Source organism: Papio anubis, unplaced genomic scaffold (genome assembly GCF_008728515.1).
Source record: "Papio anubis isolate 15944 unplaced genomic scaffold, Panubis1.0 scaffold162, whole genome shotgun sequence".
NCBI lineage: Eukaryota > Metazoa > Chordata > Mammalia > Primates > Cercopithecidae > Papio > Papio anubis.
In genome coordinates, this window is record NW_022161602.1 from 160,194 (window position 1) to 178,998 (window position 18,805).

The following is an 18,805-nucleotide window of genomic DNA, read 5'->3' on the forward strand; positions in this document are numbered from 1 at the left end:
GATAAGCTACTATAATATAGAGGCCCCAAACATACAATGGTTCAAACCAGAGGATTTCTTCGCTCAAACAAAAGTGTAGTTTTCTCACACAAAATAGTCCAGAGATAAAAAGGGTGTTTGGGGCCGGGCGCGGTGGCTCACGCCTGTAATTCCAGCACTTTGGCAGGCTGAGGTGGGCGGATCACGAGGTCAGGAGATCCAGACGATCCTGGCTAACACGGTGAAATCCCGACTCTACTAAAAACACAAAAAATTAGCCAGGCGTGGTGGTGGGCGCCTGTAGTCCCAGCTACCCTGGAGGCTGAGGCAGGAGAATGGCGTGAACCAGGGAGGCGGAGCTTGCAGTGAGTCGAGATTGCGCCACTGCACTCCAGCCTGGGCGACAGAGCCAGACTGCCTCTCAAAAAAAAATAAAAAAGAAAGGGAGTTTGGGGCTAGTGGATTTGTCTACTATATGAGGTTAGGTGCCTTCTATTTTGTTGCTGTACCGTCACCTAGACTGTTGATCTTGTATTTCTTCTGAGTTTTAGAACGCAGGAGGGAGGAAAGAGGAAGTAGAAAGCAAACAATTCTCTTCTGAAGAAATGACACAGAAGTTGTACACTACACATCTACTCACATTCTATTGCAAATAATTTGGACAAGTAGACATACTTGGTTTCAAAGGATGCTGGGAAATGTTAGTTTCTAGTTGAGTGATCAAGAGTTTTTCTAGGCGAGGTGGCTCAAGCCTGTAATCCCAGTACTTTGTGAGGCTGAGGTCAGGAGTTTGAGACTAGCCTAGGCAGCATAGCGGGACGTTGTCTCTACAAAAAATTAGCCAGGCATAGTGGCTCGCGCCTGTAGACCCAGCTACTAGGGCGACTGAGGTGGAAGAATCACCTGAGCCTGGGAGGTCGAGGCTGCAGTGAGCCGTGAGCATGCCACTGCACTCCAGCCTGGGTGACAGAGGGATATCCTCTCTCAAACAGAAACAAAGCCAAGAGCTCTTCTAAAACTTTGTGGAGCAAAGTTCTATTACCTAAAGGAAGGTGGAATACATTATCCCTGGGGACAATTAGTGCGCTTGGCTAAAATGAGTGATGCAATAAGGTTACAATCAGCAACCAAACTTTGGCAAAGTTTATAATATGGAATACATCCACACAAAACTCAATATAGTGTAAAACATAAGGTTTTTCTCTATTTTTATCTAAGAATATCAGTATAGTATAAAGCAACCCTGGTCAACCATATTCACTATAACTTTGTTGCAGTTAAATTTTATAGTATCATTGATTATGGATATCTAGGAATGGATTTGTGGGCTCAAGGTAGATGTATATTTTTAATGCATTTGTCTAAGTTCTATACAGAAAGATTGAAAAATTCCGATTTCATGACTTGAAAATAAGCAAGAAAGGCCTTACGAGAGTGCAGAACATAGATTTTCTGACTTCATGTCATAAACTGCTTGCAGTGAACCACTTTCAGACAATAGACATCATCCACAGACTTCTAAAGAAGGAGAAAGTGGACTTCAATCCACAAGCAGCATGAAACAGGACAAGGCAACAAATGGTAGGGATGCTGTGCCTGGGTCCCTTCAGACAGGTCTCTTTCCTTCTTCCCATCCTAATTCTACACCCTGCCCACCCTCTGAGACTCAGGTCAAAGTACTTTTCCTCCTTGAGGCTTTTTCTATTTGGGGCCAATCTGGCATTGCCTTCCCCTAGAACCTATTGGCCTGACAGTCAACCCCTCCCTTTAGCCCTTTCTTCATTTGGCCTCATATGAAGGGATATTCACCCCACCCAGAGAAAGTAGATTTCTCACCAGTGTAGACCCTTCCTCTGAGACCCATCCCTTTACATCCAAAGTACACAGGGCAGTTCTGGGCATCTGGGGAGCCTCCAAAATAACTATTGACTCATCAGTGAACAAAGGGTAGGAGGTTGAATGAAGAAGATGGGAGAAAATATAGGGTCGTATTGAGACAGTCCTCATTCTAAAACTGGATTAATTCCCAGGCTTGGCACTAACCAGCTATGTAACCTTGGATATCTTACTTAAACCTCTCTGAAGGAGAGGGGACGAGAATGGAGGGAGGAACACCAGAGAATGGGTTGCCCTAATAGATCATATGTAAGATGATAAGGGCCTAAACCAGGAGAGTGACAGATTCAGCCATCAGAGTAAAGAAAGATAGGGACTTGTTGCTTAGGGAAGGGGTAAAAATCAAACAAGGCTCTGAGATTTCAAGACAGAGTGACCAGAAAAATTAATATGACAGGTAGGAATAATTTACATTAAGAGCATTTTGGGTTTTACATTACTTTGGGTTTAATATCCTTTCATTCTCTTGCTAAGAGATGACTGAATTAGCAACAAAGGACTGAAAAGTAAAGTTAGCACCCACACACCTGTAGTTACCAAATTGTATCATCCGGACAAAGGCAAACTCTTTGTTGTTGTCAATGTTTAGAACCCTGTACCTTGATATCTCTATGAGTGTGTCTGTGTCTTAATTAAAAATCTATATATGTACCTATGTATCCATGTATGTATGTATACATATGTATATGTGTGTACATATATAATTTTAAAATTAAGTCTTTAGTGTTTATAGAAACTGCATTGCCAGAAGTGTGAGGGGGGAACTCATTAGCTGGTTGCTGGAGGCTACCACACCGCATTTTCTTAAGCACATTACAATTACAGGCTTTCCTTTGATAGTATTAAACATCAATGGCTGATAAAAACCAAAAAGAGCATTTATTTCTTTGTGAAAGAAAACAATACAGCTTATTAATCCAAAGCGATCATATCCAAGTCTAATAAAACCCCTGAATACGATTGCCAATTTTTAGGAAAGAGGATCAGGTTGGACTACACCATTAGTAGACAGCAAAATCCAGTATTGTGGGAAACTGTACAAGTCAAATAGCTCAGGTTATTCCACAAATAATTTGTAAGGAAAAGCAAGAGAAAGACAGAAAATCTGTAGATTAATACTTTAAATAACCATAAAAAATTTAAACTGAGCAAAACTAAACTCTATGGTGTCCAGCTATGCAGTGAACACTTGGGAGATAAAACCACAAAGAAACCAAAGAAAGTGATGACTATAAACGTCAAAATAGTAGTTACTTTTGCGGAAAAGGGAAGGGGTACATGGAAGGGCTTCTGAGGTGGCTGGAAAAATTTCATCTTTTTATCTGAGTGATGGTAACAAGAGTGTTCACCTTATACTATTTCACTAACCTACACACTTTTTAACGCAATTACTTCCTTATTTTTTATTTTTTTAATTTTGTGGGTACATAGTAGGTGTATATATTTATGAGTTATATGAGATATTTCGATGAAGGCATGCAAAATGAAATAATCACATCAGGGAAAATAGGGTATCCATCACCTCATTCATTTATCCTTTGTGTTTCAAACAACCCAATTATATTCTTTTAATTATTTTAAAATGAACAATCAAATCATTTTTTACTGTAGTTTTATTCTTTCTATTTTTCTGTACCCTTTAACTGTCCCCCTTTCCCACCCCCAACCCCTGAATACCCTTCCCAGCCTCTGGCAATCATCCTTCTATTCTCTGTCTCCATGAGTTCAATTGTTTTAATTTTTAGCTCCCACAAAAGAGAGAGAACATGCAATATTTGACTTTCTGTGCTTGGCTTGTTTCACTTAACATCATAACCTCCAGTTCCATCTATGTTGTTGCAAATGAGAGGATTTTATTCTTTTTATGGCTGAATAGTACTCCATTGTGTATACGTACACTTTCTTTATCCACTCATCTGTTGATTGACACTTAGGTTATTTCCAAATCTTGACTATTGGTGAACAGTGCTGCAACAAACATGGGAGTACAGACATCTCTTTGATATACTGATTTCCTTTCTTTTGGGTACATACCCAGCAGAGGAATTGTTGCATGGTATGGTAGCTCAATTTTTAGTTTTTTTTTTGAGGAACCTCCAAAGTGTTCTCCATAGTGGTTGTACTAATTTATATCCCTATCAATGGTGGATGAGGGTTCCCTTTTCTCCACATCCTTGCTGCCATTTGGTATTGCCTGTCTTTTGGATGAAAGCCATTTTAGCTGGGGTGAGATTATACCTCATTGTACTTTCGATTTGCATTTCTCTGATGATCAATGATGTTGAGCACCTTTCAATATACCTGTTCACTATGTGTATGTCTTCTTTTGAGAGGTGTCTATTTAAATCTTTTGCCCATTTTTAAATCAGATTATTAGATTTTTTTCTTTTAGAGTTCTTTGAGCTCCTTATGTAGTCTGATTATTAATCTCTTGTCAGATGGGTAGTTTGCAAATATTTTCTCCCATTCAGCGGGTTGTCTCTTCACTTTGTTCATTGTTTCCTTTGCTGTGCAGAAGCTTTTTAATTTGATGTGACCCCATTTGTCCATTTTTCCTTTGGCTGTCTGTGCTTGTGGGATATTACTCAAGAAATCTTTGCCCAGACCAATGTACTGGAGGGTTTTCCAGAGGTTTTCACATTAAAGTTTCATAGTTTGTGGTCTCAGATTTAAGTTTTTAATCCATTTTTATTTGTATTTTGTGTATGTTGAGAGATAGGAGTCTAGTTTAATTCTTCTACAGATGGATATCCAGTTTTCCCAGAACCATTTATTGAGCTTTGTCGAAAATGAGTTCACTGTAGGTGTGTGGATTTGTTTCTGGGTTCTCTCTTCTATTTCATTGATCTATGTGTCTGTTTTTATGCCAGTACCATGCTGTTTTGGCTAGTATAGCTCTGTAGTAAAGTTGGAAGTCAGGTAATGTGATTCCTCGTGTTTTGTTCTTTTTGCTTAGGATATGCTTGGCTATTCGGGGTCTTTTGTGGTTCCATATAAATTTTAGGATTGTTATTTCTATTTATGTGAAGAATGTCACTAGTATTTTGGTAAGGATTGCATTGAATGTGTAGATTGCTTTGGGTAATACAGGCATTTTAACAATATTGAAGTTTTGGTGTCCTCTTCAGTTTCTTTCATCAGTGTTTTATAGTTTTCATTATAGAGATGTTTTACTCCTTTGGTTAAGTTTATTCCTAGGCATTTTATTTTGTGTGTGGCTCTTGTAAATGGGATTACTTTTCTGTATCTTTTTTCAGATTGTTCCCTGTTGACATACAGAAGTGCTTCAGATTTTTGTGTGTTGATTTTTTATCCTGCAACTTTACTGAGTTTGTTTATCAGCTCTAATAGGTTTCTTGTGGAGTCTTCATGTTTTTCCAAATATAAGATCATATCATCTGCAAACAAGGATAACTTGACTTCTTCCTTTGCAATTTGGATGCCCTTTATTTGTTTCTCTTGTCTGATTGCTCTAACTAGAACTTCCAGTACTATGTTGAATAACAGTGGTGAAAGTGGACATGGCATCCTTGTCTTGTTCCAGTTCTTACAGGAAAGGCTTTCAGTTTTTCCTCATTCAGTATGATACTAGCTGTAGGTCTGTTGTATATGGCTTTTATTATGTTGAAGTGTGTTCCTTCTATACCCAGTTTTTTGTAGGGCATTTAACATGAAGGGATGTTGAATTTTATTAAATGCTTTTTCAGCATCAATTGAAATGATCACATGGTTTTTGTGCTTCATTCTGTTAATACGATGCATTATAATGATTGATTTGTGTATGTCGAACCATTTTTGCACCCCTGGGATAAAACTCACTTGGACATAATGAATGGATCTTTTTAATGTATCATAGAATATGGTTTGCTAGTATTTTGTTAAGGTTTATTTGTATCAATATTCATCAAAGATATTGGCTTATAGTTTTCTTTTTTTGACGTGTCTTTTGTCTGGTTTTGATATCAAGGTAACACTGACTTTGTAGAATGAGTTTGGAAGTAGTCCCCCCTCTAGTTTTGGAATAGTTTCCGTAGGATTTGTATGATGAGGTTTCACCATATTGGCCAGGCTGGTCTTGAACTCCTGACCTCAAGTGATCTGCCTGCTTCGGCCTCCCAAAGTGCTGGGATTACAGGTGTAAGCAACCACGCCTGGCCCTCCTGCTTGGATTTTGATTGTGATTGCATTTAATCTGAAGATCACTTGGGAAAGGAGAACTGACATCTTAACAATATTAAGTCTCCTCAAAAATATCCATAAATAATGATATATTTCTATATTCATTTATTTGTTTTATTCTATTTACTTTGGGTTTAATAGCCTTTTATTCTCTAGCTTTTGTACATAAAAATTTAGATAATCGATGTTAGACCTCTCTTTTTTTCTAATATAAGCATTTAAAATTACAAATTTCTCCCCAAACACCATTTTAACAGCATCTCCAAAATTTGATATGTTATCATTGAGTTTGAAATATTTCTATTTTTTCTGTAATTTATTTATTTATTTAACCTATTGTTTTACAATATTTGTAGCTTTTTCTAGATATTTAATGTTTCTGTTTTTTAATTAAGTACATTTTTGGTATTCAGAGAACACACTCTGTAAGTCCTATTCAAGTGAGTCCAGATAGCATGAAAGCGTACTGTGGTTAGAGAGGAAAAAATGCTTTCATGATTAACTTGAATTTAAAACGTTAAGCTAACAAAATAAGTTATCTTTTTCTATTTGTTCCTTTGAAGTGGTAAGCCCTACTATTGGCTGAAACATTATTCTGGATGTTTCTGTGAGGGTATTTTCTGGATGAGATTAACATTTAAACTTGTGGACTTTGAGTAAAGCAGATTGCTCTGTATAATGTGGGTGGGCCTCATCCAATCAGTTGAAGGCCTTAATAGAACTAAAGACTGACCTCCTCTGAGCAAGAGGGGATTCTGCTGGCAAACAGCCTTCAGACTGGCACTGCAACATCAACTCTCCTTGGGTCTGCAGCCTGCCTGCCTACCCTGCAGATTTTGGGCTTGTCAGTCTCCATAATTGCATGAATCTATTCCATGAGCCTACACACACACACACACACACACACACACACACACACACACACACACCCTATTGGCTCCATTTCTCTGGAGAACCTTGACTAATTCAGACATCTAGTTGTGAAAACCATAGACAAAGAGCCCCTCTGCCCCCTTCCCCTAATTCTCCAAATGACTTCAGTGGCCACCTTTTTAAAATATTTGTTTTAAATATTCATATTTTAAAAATTGTAAACATTACATTTCAAATTGTGCCAGTATCCTGCACACTTTGAGTTACCCATGGGTACTGACTCACTCAGCATCTGTTTTCTTACATAGTTGATAATCACCAGGAGCTGCTAAGAAGCCCAGGTATAAATCCCACAGAAACTGGCTAATAACTGAGCCAAATAGGCATGGAGGAGACAACACAGGCAGATGATCTGTTGTGTAACCATAGACAAGCATCAGATTTCTCATGTGTTAAATGTAGAAAAGAATCTTTACCTTATAGGCTGATGAGGGGTTACATGGGATAGTGCACTGGCTTACGCACCTAGCCTATGCTTGGCACATAGCAGAAAACGACCAAAGCTGAGGTTTTCAGAGGTATCTAGAGGGCAAATACCATGTCCTCATGGGTATCCTTCCCACCTACCCATCCACTCAAAATTGACACAGATCAGTGGACATGCAATCAATTATCGTAACCGCCTTTCATTGAGTTCCACAGGTGTAAGGACCTATTATTTGTCAAATTTCATTATCCAGGGATAAACATGTTTGACAGGGTGGTATATATTTGTATGTATCTGGTATTATTTTCATATTCTTTTATATTCTTTTTACCATGAACAATGTATCCTGGCAATATTTTACATTAGACATTAGACATGTTAGATATACCTGATCTTTTCAAATGGCTACATAATATTCTATTACACGGATAACTACATTTTATTGACTATAGATGAACATTTTGGTTGTTCTTAGTTTTTGCTTTCCTTTTCTAAAGTAAGCTTACTTTTCACCAGCAAAGTTCGTGCAAAGATCAGGTACTCAATATATTTTTGCCATCTTATACCACTGGTTTTTAGGATCTTCCCTATTAGTTCCTTAGGTAAATCCTTAGATGTGATAAATTTGCCTTCAGAATTATAACACCATTTTCTACCCCCAATAACAGTATAGAGAACTTCCTGTTCATTCACACCCACATAAAACTTGTATTTTCATATTCATACATTCTAATTTTTCAATACATTTTCTTGCCTTATCGGTAAGCTAACCTTTCTTTTATTATTCATTCTTAGCTTATTATTGTTTCAATTTTTTAACATCTAAATTCATTCAGATCTCTTTTTAGGATCAGGAAAATTTATATTATCCTAAAGTATTAACCAATTATCTCGACAGCATGTCTTTACTGTTAAATTGTGAGCTATAACACATCTATTAAAAAGTGCAGTAATCATAAATAAATAATTATAAAACAAACGTCCAGGTAACATATAACCAAACTCGGGTCAAGAAATAGAGCTTTACAAGCACCTGTAACCCATCAGGTGATTTTTTTTTACTAATTACAAAATACTACCTTCTTCCCAGAGGTAACCATTATCCTAACTTTTACAATAATTATTTCCTTATTGTTCTTTAGAGTTTTACCACCTATAAATGCCCTTCCAACCATTTACTTTTGCCTGCAGTTTAACTGTATGTAAATTTAATCATACTGCTTTTATTTATTTGGTCTTTATACTACTCAAATTATGTTAGTTATGTCCATCCATGTTTTTATGTATAGATCTAGTTCATTCTCATTGCCATTTACTATATCATTTCATGAATGTAACATATTTATTCATTCTCATCTTTATGGATATTATTTTCAAATTTTTGGTTATTTACAAATAATGTTTCCATTAACATTCATACACATCTCTAATGAGTATTTATTAGAAGTTGGATTGCTGGGTTATAGGTATCCATATCTTCACCTTTAGTAGATAATGCCAAAATATTTTCCAAAGTGATTGCATCATTTACACTCCCAACAGAACATTTCTTTCTGGATACTAGTTTTTTGTGAGTTATATCTGAAATATATTCAAAAGTAGTTTAGAAAGATAAAACGAAACCTGAGTGTATCCACCTTTATGCTGTAACAATTTCAATTTATGGTCAACCTGTTTTTATTCCCACCCACTTCTTTCCTACCATATTATTTCAAAGCAAATTCCAGACAGTATATATTTTCATCTATTGATGTATCAGTATGTATATCTAAAAGATAAGCCCTTTATAAATTTAGCCACAATATCATTATTATACCTAAAAATAACTCCTTGATATCAAATATCTATTCAGTGTTCAAATTTTCATTTGTTCCATAAATTATCATGGTTTCTGTTGTTACATTTGTTTCACTGAGGATCCAACACACATTACCCTTGCTTTATACATCTCTTAATTCTCTTTTAATCCAAAGGTTTCCCATTCATTTTTATAAAATATGCTTTTATTGTGGTAAAATATACATAACTTAAAATTTACCATTTTAACCATGTTTAAGTGTATGGTTCAGTGACATTAAGTACACTCACATTGTTGTGCAACCATCACTACTGTTCGTCTCCAGAACTTTTTCATCTTCCCAAACTGAAACTCTGTACCTTTTAAATAATAACTCCTCATTTTTTTTTGCTTCCCCCAGCCTCTGGCAACTGCTGTTCTACTTTCTGTCTCTATGAATTTGACTACTCTAGGTACCTCATATAAGTGGAAACATAAAATATCAATCCTTTTCTGCCTGGCTTATTTCACTTAACATAGTGTCTTCAAGGTTTGTCTATGTTGTAGCATGTATCAGAATTTACTTTCTTTTTAAGGCTGTATAATATCCCATTGTATGTATATACCACACTTTTATTCATTCATCTGTCCATGGACATTTCTTGTTCTGAAATCTACTGTGCTGCTATTAATCTAACCATTCCATCTTTCTTATGATTCATGTTTCTATACTATTTCTTTTTTCATTCTTTTACTATTAACCAATGTGTGTCTGTAAAGTGTGTTTCCGCATAAAACCAAATACCCCATATTCTTGCTTATAAGTAGGAGCTAAACATTGAATACATATGAACACAAAGAAAGGAACAACAGATACCAGGGCCTACTTGAGGGTGGAGGGTGGGAGAAGAGTGAGGATCGAAAAAACTACCTATTGGGTACTATGCTTATTAACCTGGGCGACAAAACAATCTATACACCAAACCCCCATGACATGCAATTTAACTATATAAGAAACCTGTACGTGGCCAGGTGCGGTGGCTCATGCCTGTAATCCCAGCACTTTGGGAGGCCAAGGCAGGCGGATCACAAGGTCAGGAGATCGAGACCATTTTGGCTAACACGGTGAACCCCATCTCTACTAAAAATACAAAAAATTAGCCGGGCGTGGTGGCGGGCACTTGTAGTCCCAGCTACTCGGGAGGCTGAGGCAGGAGAATGGCATGAACCCAGGAGGCGGAGCTTGCAGTGAACTGAGATCATGGCACTCAGAAAGACAGAACTGGTAGAATACATAAAGAAATATATGAAAAGAGATTTATTAGGGGAATTGGCTCACTTGATTATGGAGGCTGAGAAGTCCTACAATAGGCTGTCTGCAAGCTGGAGAGTGAGGAAGGCTGATAGTGTGGCTCAATCCAGTTCCAAAGACCTCAGACCCATGAAATCCAATGGTGTAATTATCAGTCTGAGGTCAAAGGCCTGAGAGCCCCAGGTGGGGTGTATGGTGAGGGTTGTGGGGGGTGGCTGCTGGTGTGGTTCCTGGAGTCCAAAGGTCAGAGAACCTGGAGTTATGGCGTCCAAGGGCAGGAGAAGATGATTTTCCTAGCTCCAGTAGAGAAATGGTGAAAATTCACCTTTCCTCCACCTTTTTGTTCCATTGATCCTTCAGCTGGTTAAATGATGCCCACTCACATTGAGGCTGCCCTCTTCCCCCACTCAATCCACCGATTCACATGTAAATCTCCTCTGGAAATACCCTCACAGGCACACCTGAGGAAGCCCAATCATTTTAATTAAAAGCAAAACCACCTAGTTTTCCCTTTGAGCAGGAGAGAGACTGGCTCAGTGCCCACCGAGGAACTGAGAATAAATAATGCTTTAACAGCTATCTGAGTAACTCTTAATCTAGTCAAGCTGACACCCAAAATCAACCACTACACTCTCCTTTTTTAGCTGGCATGCTTAGGCAATTAATGTTTGATGTAATGATTAATACAATTGGATTTAAAACTAGTATTTTGCTATTTGCTTGCAGAAGTCCCATCTTTTTATTGTTCCTTTTTACCCTTTTTTCGTGCCTTATTAAAAATTAATTGAGATGTGAGGAGCTAGACGTCAGCAAAATGGCAGAACAGGACTTTCCTGCACTCATCCTCCCACAGAAACATCAATTTAAACAACAATCTGGGCACAAAAATACTTTCGCAAGAGCTAAGGAAACCAGTTGGCAGATTACAGCACCTGGGTATAGAACACAAATAAGAAAAACACACTGAAAAGGATAGGAAAGAAAGTTTTACATTACCCACATCCCCCCTTCTTGAATCCCATGCTGCACAGCTTGGAGGTACCATCCACTTGGGGGAAGGAGAAGGAAGTGAACACCAGACTTTTTCTTGGATCCTAACACTAGGCCCATCCCAGTAATATCCAGCGCTGGACACACCCCCATGGCCCCAGACTCTAGGCCAGTACCTGCAGACTGAGCCTCCAGGCCTGCTTTAGCACTAGTCTGGATCCCACAGCCCCAGGCTCCAGGCCTGCTCTAAAAACTCAGTGTCTAGGCCTGCCCCACTGCCAAACTGACCCCCTGGGCTGCAGGCTTCAGCCTCACCCGCCTCCCCCATCCCTGGTGCCAGACCTGCCCCCACATATTGAGGCTTCAGGCCTGCCCTTGGTACCTGTCAGTCATGTATTAAATGTTTTACACATATTAAATATGTAATTTAGTCCTGAAAACTCGGTGAGATACTTCAAATTATTAGCCTCATTTTACAGACGAAGCGCAAGTTTATACAAAAGCTAAGTAAGTACAATTAATTCAAACTGGGATCTGTCCAATGCCATTCTTCTAACTAATATGCAAAGTCAGGCCGGGCGCGGTGGCTCAAGCCTGTAATCCCAGCACTTTGAGAGGCCGAGACGGGTGGATCACGAGGTCAGGAGATCGAGACCATCCTGGCTAACACGGTGAAACCTCGTCTCTACTACTAAAAAAAAAAAAAAAAAAAATACGAATATGCAAAGTCTTCAACACCTGAATCCTTCCAGCCATTTTGTAACTCTGAGTTTAACCATCTGCATGAAAAGCTGTTCACAGAGGATTCAGGAATTTTTCTCCCCACCAACGAATTTTTTGCCTCTATCACAACTAATCATTCCTTAATAACTGTGACAACGATGCTCTACTCTTTTTAAGGCTTTTTTCTGACCACTGAACTTTTTTCTGGAGTCATTTACATCAAACTGATTAGTGGTAACTTTATATTCATAATGAGCTGCAATCTTCCTAAAAACAACTTATAAGACGTTTACACATCCCCCTTTCTATTGAATATATTCCAAGCTAACAAATCAAGAGCAAATCTACTTAGACAAGTACCCAAATCCTTAGCAACAAAAAGTTTAGTGTGTTGGGTGGCTAAATGTGACTAATTTTTGTTAGTACTACAAGTAACTTTCAATACATCAGGATGGCTAAATAAGGTCATGGAAAACATAAATAGGATGGAGATGTCTAGGGAAAATGAAAAACTATTCTTTTCTGAATGAGAGTGTTGAAAAAAGTTGGGATATTTGGGGTACAGTATTGAAGAAAAAAAGGGTTATGTGTATGGTATATAAACTGGGAGAAAGAGGGCATGATACTGAGCTCAAACTAGTAAAACTTTGTGACTTACGGTTGCGATCTGGAAATCTAAGGGCAAGGTGCTGTAGGATCATGGTCTCAGTGACTCACCTAATAGAAGGACCTCACATGCCCCTTTTGAGGAGCCCCTCAAAAGGGTAGGTTCCAACTGACTTGTACATCTTAAACTTCAAAAAATGTGTCTGCCTCACATGAAAAAATGCTCATCATCACTGGCCATCAGAGAAATGCAAATCAAAACCACAATGAGATACCATCTCACACCAGTTAGAATGGTGATCATTACAAAAAGTCAGGGGAGGGGAAAGCGGCCGAGTAGCAGTGGCTCAAGCCTGTAATCCCAGCACTTTGGGAGGCAGTAGGCCCGGATCACAGAATCAAGGAAGTCAGAGAGACCATCCTGGCTAACACAATGAAACCCGTCTCACTAAAAATACAAAAACTTGGTGAGGTGGCCGAGGTAGCCTGTAGTCCCAGCTACTCGGGAGGCTGAGGCAGGAGAATGAAGCGTAAACCGGGGCCGGAGCTTGCAGTGAGCTGAGATCCGGCCACTGCCTCCAGCCTGGGTGACAGGAGCAAGACTACGACCTCAAAAAGTCAGGAAACAACAGGTGCTGGAGGATGTGGAGAAATAGGAACACACTTTTACATTGGTGGGATTGTAAAACTAGTTCAACCATTATGGAAACAGTATGAAGCGTTCTCAAAAGGATCTAAACTAGATGTACCATATGACCCAACCATCCATTACTGGGTATATACCCAAGGATTATAAATCATGCTGCTATAAAGACACATGCACGTATGTTTATTGTGGCACTATTCACAATATAGCAAAGACTTGGAATCAGCTTAAATGTCCATCAGTGACAGACTGGATTAGAAAATGTAGCACATATACACCATGGAGATACTATGCAGCCATAAAAAGGATGAGTTTGTGTCCTTTGTAGGGACATGAATGCAACTGGAAACCATCATTCTGTAAAGTATTATCACAAGAACAGAAAACCAAACACCACATGTTCTCACTCCTGGGGTGGGAACTGAACAATGAGATCAGACTCAGGAAGGGAGACATCACACACAGGCCTATCATGGGGAGGGAGGGAGGGATTACATTGGGAGTTATACCTGATGTAAATGACGAGTTGATGGGTGCTGACGAGTTGATGGGTGCAGCACAGCAACATGGCACAAGTATACATATGTAACAAACCTGCACGTCATGCCCATGTACCCTAGAACTTAAAGTATAATAATAATAAAAAAAAAAGTGTCTGCCTAAAGGATCTATATTTATATTATGACTTCAGCAGCAGAAACAGGTGGCTGGCCTTTTTATCCTCCTAACTTGAATCTTTTTTCAAATGTGCATATCTTTATCACATTTCTGATTATTAAAAATATATAATAAGTTTATGGAAAAATTGGAAAAGAATAAGAAATTATCAAAACAAAAGTAAGAAGCACAATCTAAATTATTACCTCCTTTTCTAATTCACCCCATTCCCTCCAATCTGGTTTCAAGGATTGAACTGCAAGAGAAATGATGGCTATTGGTGGCTGAGGGGAGATTGGATGGAGGAGACTGCCACTTTTCTTTTCTTATAGCTTAGAAAAGGATAAGTAATCCTCCCTTTCAGCACAACCACAAAAAAAGTAACAATGGTTAATACAACTTTGGGAAAATGCAGCCCCTCCCTGGTAATCAGAGAAAGACAAATTCCGACCACAGGGAGAAGGGGCCACTTTTGACCTCTGGAATTAGCAAAGACAAAAATGAGTGACAGGGCCTGGTGTGGTGGGGGGTGGGAGGTTGGTAAGCCGGTCCACTTCTGCAGCGCTGCTGGTGGGAGGGGAAAGTGGGGACCAGAGATGGGGGAATGACATAATCCTCACGTGATCAGGAGCTGACGTGAACCAAAGTCCTTATATTCCCGGGCTTCTTTCTCCTCTGGGTACCAGCTCCTTTCTGCCCTGCAGACAAGCGTGCCGTGCGTGCTTGTGGCCAAGGGAAGGAAGAGGTAAATTCCTTAAATCCCAGCAGGTTGGAGTGAAAGAACCACTGGACCCCTGGGTCAGTAGTGGGTGAATCTAATGACTGGAATAGGTCCAGGCTTGCTTTCCCAAAACCGCTGCAAAATCGTCGGAGATAATTGTATCTTTTGCAGTAGGGAGTAAGGGGGTAGGTTGAAATCTTTTGAGAGACACCTAGAGATTTAGTGATAGCTTTGAAATAATCGGCTTCTCTCACCCTGGCATACTTTCTTTTTATCCTTCTGGTCTTTCTCCAATTTTGTCAAGAGAAAATTTTAGGCCTGGGGTATGGGTTGGTGGGTGGAGAAAGGCTGAAATCTTGAGATGGAGACAACAGAAATTTAGAGATCATTTGAAAATAGTTCACCTCTCTCAATGCCGGCTTGTGGTGGTAGGGTGGGGCGCGGGACGGTGCGAAGGAGGGAGAAGCGGGCCTTGCAAGGCCCAGGCCTGAGGGTGAGGAGTGGGGAGTGGAAACGGAAATCCTGAAGGAAAAGACAGAGACAGGAAGGAGGTACCAGGAGGTAGAAATCCGGGAGGCGATGACGGTGATGATGAGAATCCCAGGTTCAAAATAATAACGTCTGTCTTGTCTCTGGAGCTGGTTGATTCACAGATAGCTCCTTCCTCCCCGCCCCTTCCTTTTTGTTTGCAGGTCCCAGGGTCTGTGTTCACACACATCTGGGGGAAAGAAAAAGAGCAGGAAACTACCCCGCACAGGTCAGTATGACAGAGGCACTTAGACTGAGATCTCTGAGGGTAGGAGTCGGGAAGGGCAAAAGCTAGGCGAAATTTGCGGCTTCGCAGTACATCTCCTTTTCTGCTCCCCCTCTCCCGCCCATTGGAGAGGCCATTAGCCTTGTCTGCTGGGGAAATGGTGGGTTCCTGAAGTGGGAGGGGAGAAAACGGGGAGACGAGAGGGTGGAGGGAGCTGTGGCTGACTTATGAGGTCTGGACCTGTGGGGTAGGGATGGGAAAGTATCTTGCCTCAGAGAGAAACTGACAATCCTGTTTCAAAAGTAACGAAGCAATTTATCTCTACATTTTCTCTCTAGAGTTAAGCAGGAAACAACAACATCATGCAAAAACCCTGCAAAGAAAACGAAGGAAAGCCAAAGTGCAGCGTGCCAAAGAGGGAGGAAGAACGCCCCTATGGGGAATTTGAACGCCAGCAAACAGAAGGGAATTTTAGACAGAGGCTGCTTCAGTCTCTCGAAGAATTTAAAGAGGACATAGACTATAGGCATTTTAAAGATGAAGAAATGACAAGGGAGGGAGATGAGATGGAAAGGTGTTTGGAAGAGATAAGGGGTCTGAGAAAGAAATTTAGGGCTCTGCATTCTAACCACAGGCATTCTCGGGACCGTCCTTATCCCATTTAATTAATTTCCCTGACAATTCAATTATTTTCTGTTATTAATGTTGCCCCTTTCTGTTTGTCTGCATTTTCTTGATAAATATTTGCTATCATTTTACTCCAGTCCTTTGATGTTGCTGAGATTTACATATGACTCTTGTCAACATCTCATCTTTTGACCCAATCTTATTCATTTAATAAGAGGTCTCATTCATTTGCATGGAAAAATGCTCATTGTATATTGCAAAGTGAAAATAACGAGTTGCAAAACAGTGTATACATATATGTGTGTATATATGTACACTTTATTTGTACATTTCTATGTGACATAATGCAAAGGAAAGTGTCTGATTTTATTATACACCAAAGGTTAACAGTGAATCTCTGTGTGATCTCTTTTTTCTTTTTTTTTCTTTTTGCCTATCTGCATCTTCTCACTTGCCAAAAAATGAATATATGTTTATATGTGTATATTACTTGTGTCACAAAAAACCCTAAAGTAGACACAGTAAAAGAACTTGTCAATCGCCTTCGGAAGGCAACGAAACACTTAATAAACTCTTAATAACAGAAGCGTAAAAATGAAATGTAAACCTTCAATTACCTCTGGATCTCTTAGCCAGAGGAATAAACTGGTAATTATTACAGATACACATGTTTAAGACTCAGTCTTTTCATAGGGAAAATATTTGCCTCACAGGGCTGCTGTGGGGAGGAAATGAGGCAGTAACCAGCTGTACTCAGTGGGATCTTGTTCCCTGCTGTGCATACAGAACGCCAACCCACTATAGAAGCACCAATAACTTCAAAGAGGGCCTGGCATGATTCAACTTGTACTCCGGAACAAGTCCAGTAGGCAGAGGTGGGGGCTTCCCTATCAGTCCTCTGTTACTGAGCCCTGTCTCCTCCCCTGGGTCCTGCCATGCCGGCCCAACACTGCGCCCCTTCTGCTGGGCCCTATGCTCTCTGCTGGCCCCAGTGCTGCTGATGCACTGCAGTCATTCAGGGCCAAAATCCCACCGAGTTCCCTGGAGTCGTCAGTGGGTTGAACTCTGACTCTTGTCATCTAAAGCTTCTCTATGCTTTATAGTGACATTTAACACAGGTGGGACTTCTCTAGGGTTGCTTGGGCCACAGTGTCTTTCAGAGAGAGCCCTTAGCAAAACAACACCATCTGTTTTCAATCACAAGACCCTTCCTTTCCATAGGAGTCAGATGTGATGAGTCCACTTGGGATTTGGACTGGAGTATAAATCTGAGTCAAAGGCATCATGCTGTATTCAGAGTTGCTGCTCTAAGTCTAAGGAATGAGGCTTTGTCCTCTTGTGAGATAATCTCTTCCTGAAGGCTCCTGGCAGGCCTGACTTACTGTGTTCAGAATAGTCTTCGGAGACGTGTAAATTGCACAATGTGATACAGGAAACAAATCTAAAACCAAATCCCTGCTTTTCATTTTTTTCTCCCCGGAAACATGCAAAAATGCTTCATAAGACTAAGATGTGTGTGTGCGCGTGTATACACACACATAAATGTATATGTGCACGTACATATATAAATATATATGCTTTGTAAGACATGTATACTAATACATATATGTTAAGCTTAATATATATGCTTTGTGAGACTATATATAAGCATATATAAATATATAGTCTTAATATATATTAGTATATATAATATATAAATGTCTATTACATATTATATATATAATTATATATAAATATATAGTCTTAATATACATTAGTATATCAGTCTTACAAAGCATATATATGTAAATGTATAGAAATCTAAGCATTATTTCTAAACAGGATTTTTTACATTTTGCATCTCAAAGTAAAAACCACATCATAGTTTTTCATTATACTTCTATTGATTAATCTTATTAACATACAGTGGGTATTTAATAAATGTATACTTAGTTAGAATTATCGTGCCCAGTTTTACTTCTGATTACATTAAGTTGGCAATAACTCCTCTAGAAACTATAACTTATATTTTTAAAAGGAGCCCAGTAAGAAAGGGATTATTCCCCAAATTCAGTCTATAAAATTATTCTAATGTTAAATAACTGGCCCCTCTCAAAAAGTCATCTCCTTATATTATAATCATCTGGAGTGCTTCTAAAATGCAAAACTCTAGCCAGGCATGCTGGTGCACACCTGTAGTCCCAGCTACTGGGGAGGCTGAGGCAGAAGGATCACTTGAGCCCAGGAGTTTGAGGCTGTAGTGTGCAATGATCATGCCTGTGAATAGCCGCTGCATTTCAGCCTGGGCAACAGAGTGACACCTCATCTCTTAAAAAAATAAATGCAAAATTCTGACATTTATCTCTCCATATACACACATACACGTGCAAACACACTGAGACAGAATCTCTGTGCATTTGGCCATGGCATCCCATTTTGGGATTCCCATGAAATCATGGTCTCCACTACTTCCTGATAAACATCATAGACCTTGTTTCATCTGGGCTGTACAGAGGGAGTCTTCTTATAATCAAAGACCATACTGGTTAATAATTGATCATTTGGGGCTCCTAAAAAGTAAAATGAGGGTATCATACCC

At 39.3% G+C, this 18,805-nt stretch overlaps 1 protein-coding gene across 2 annotated transcripts; it reads left to right on the forward strand.

Moving 5' to 3' along the window:
- The first annotated feature begins 14,756 nt into the window (after nt 1-14,756).
- On the forward strand, nt 14,757-16,891 carry TCEAL7 (transcription elongation factor A like 7). Of its 2 annotated transcripts, none has more exons than XM_009198019.3 (3): nt 14,757-14,870; nt 15,485-15,603; nt 15,939-16,891. In XM_009198019.3, the coding sequence occupies exon 3, from the start codon at nt 15,963-15,965 to the stop codon at nt 16,263-16,265; it is 303 nt and encodes a 100-aa protein (XP_009196283.1). In that variant the 5' UTR covers nt 14,757-14,870; nt 15,485-15,603; nt 15,939-15,962; the 3' UTR covers nt 16,266-16,891. The 2 variants fall into 2 exon arrangements, with proteins under 2 accessions (XP_009196283.1, XP_003918097.2); XM_003918048.4 differs by having other exon boundaries at nt 15,539-15,603.
- Nucleotides 16,892-18,805: the final 1,914 nt, after the last annotated feature.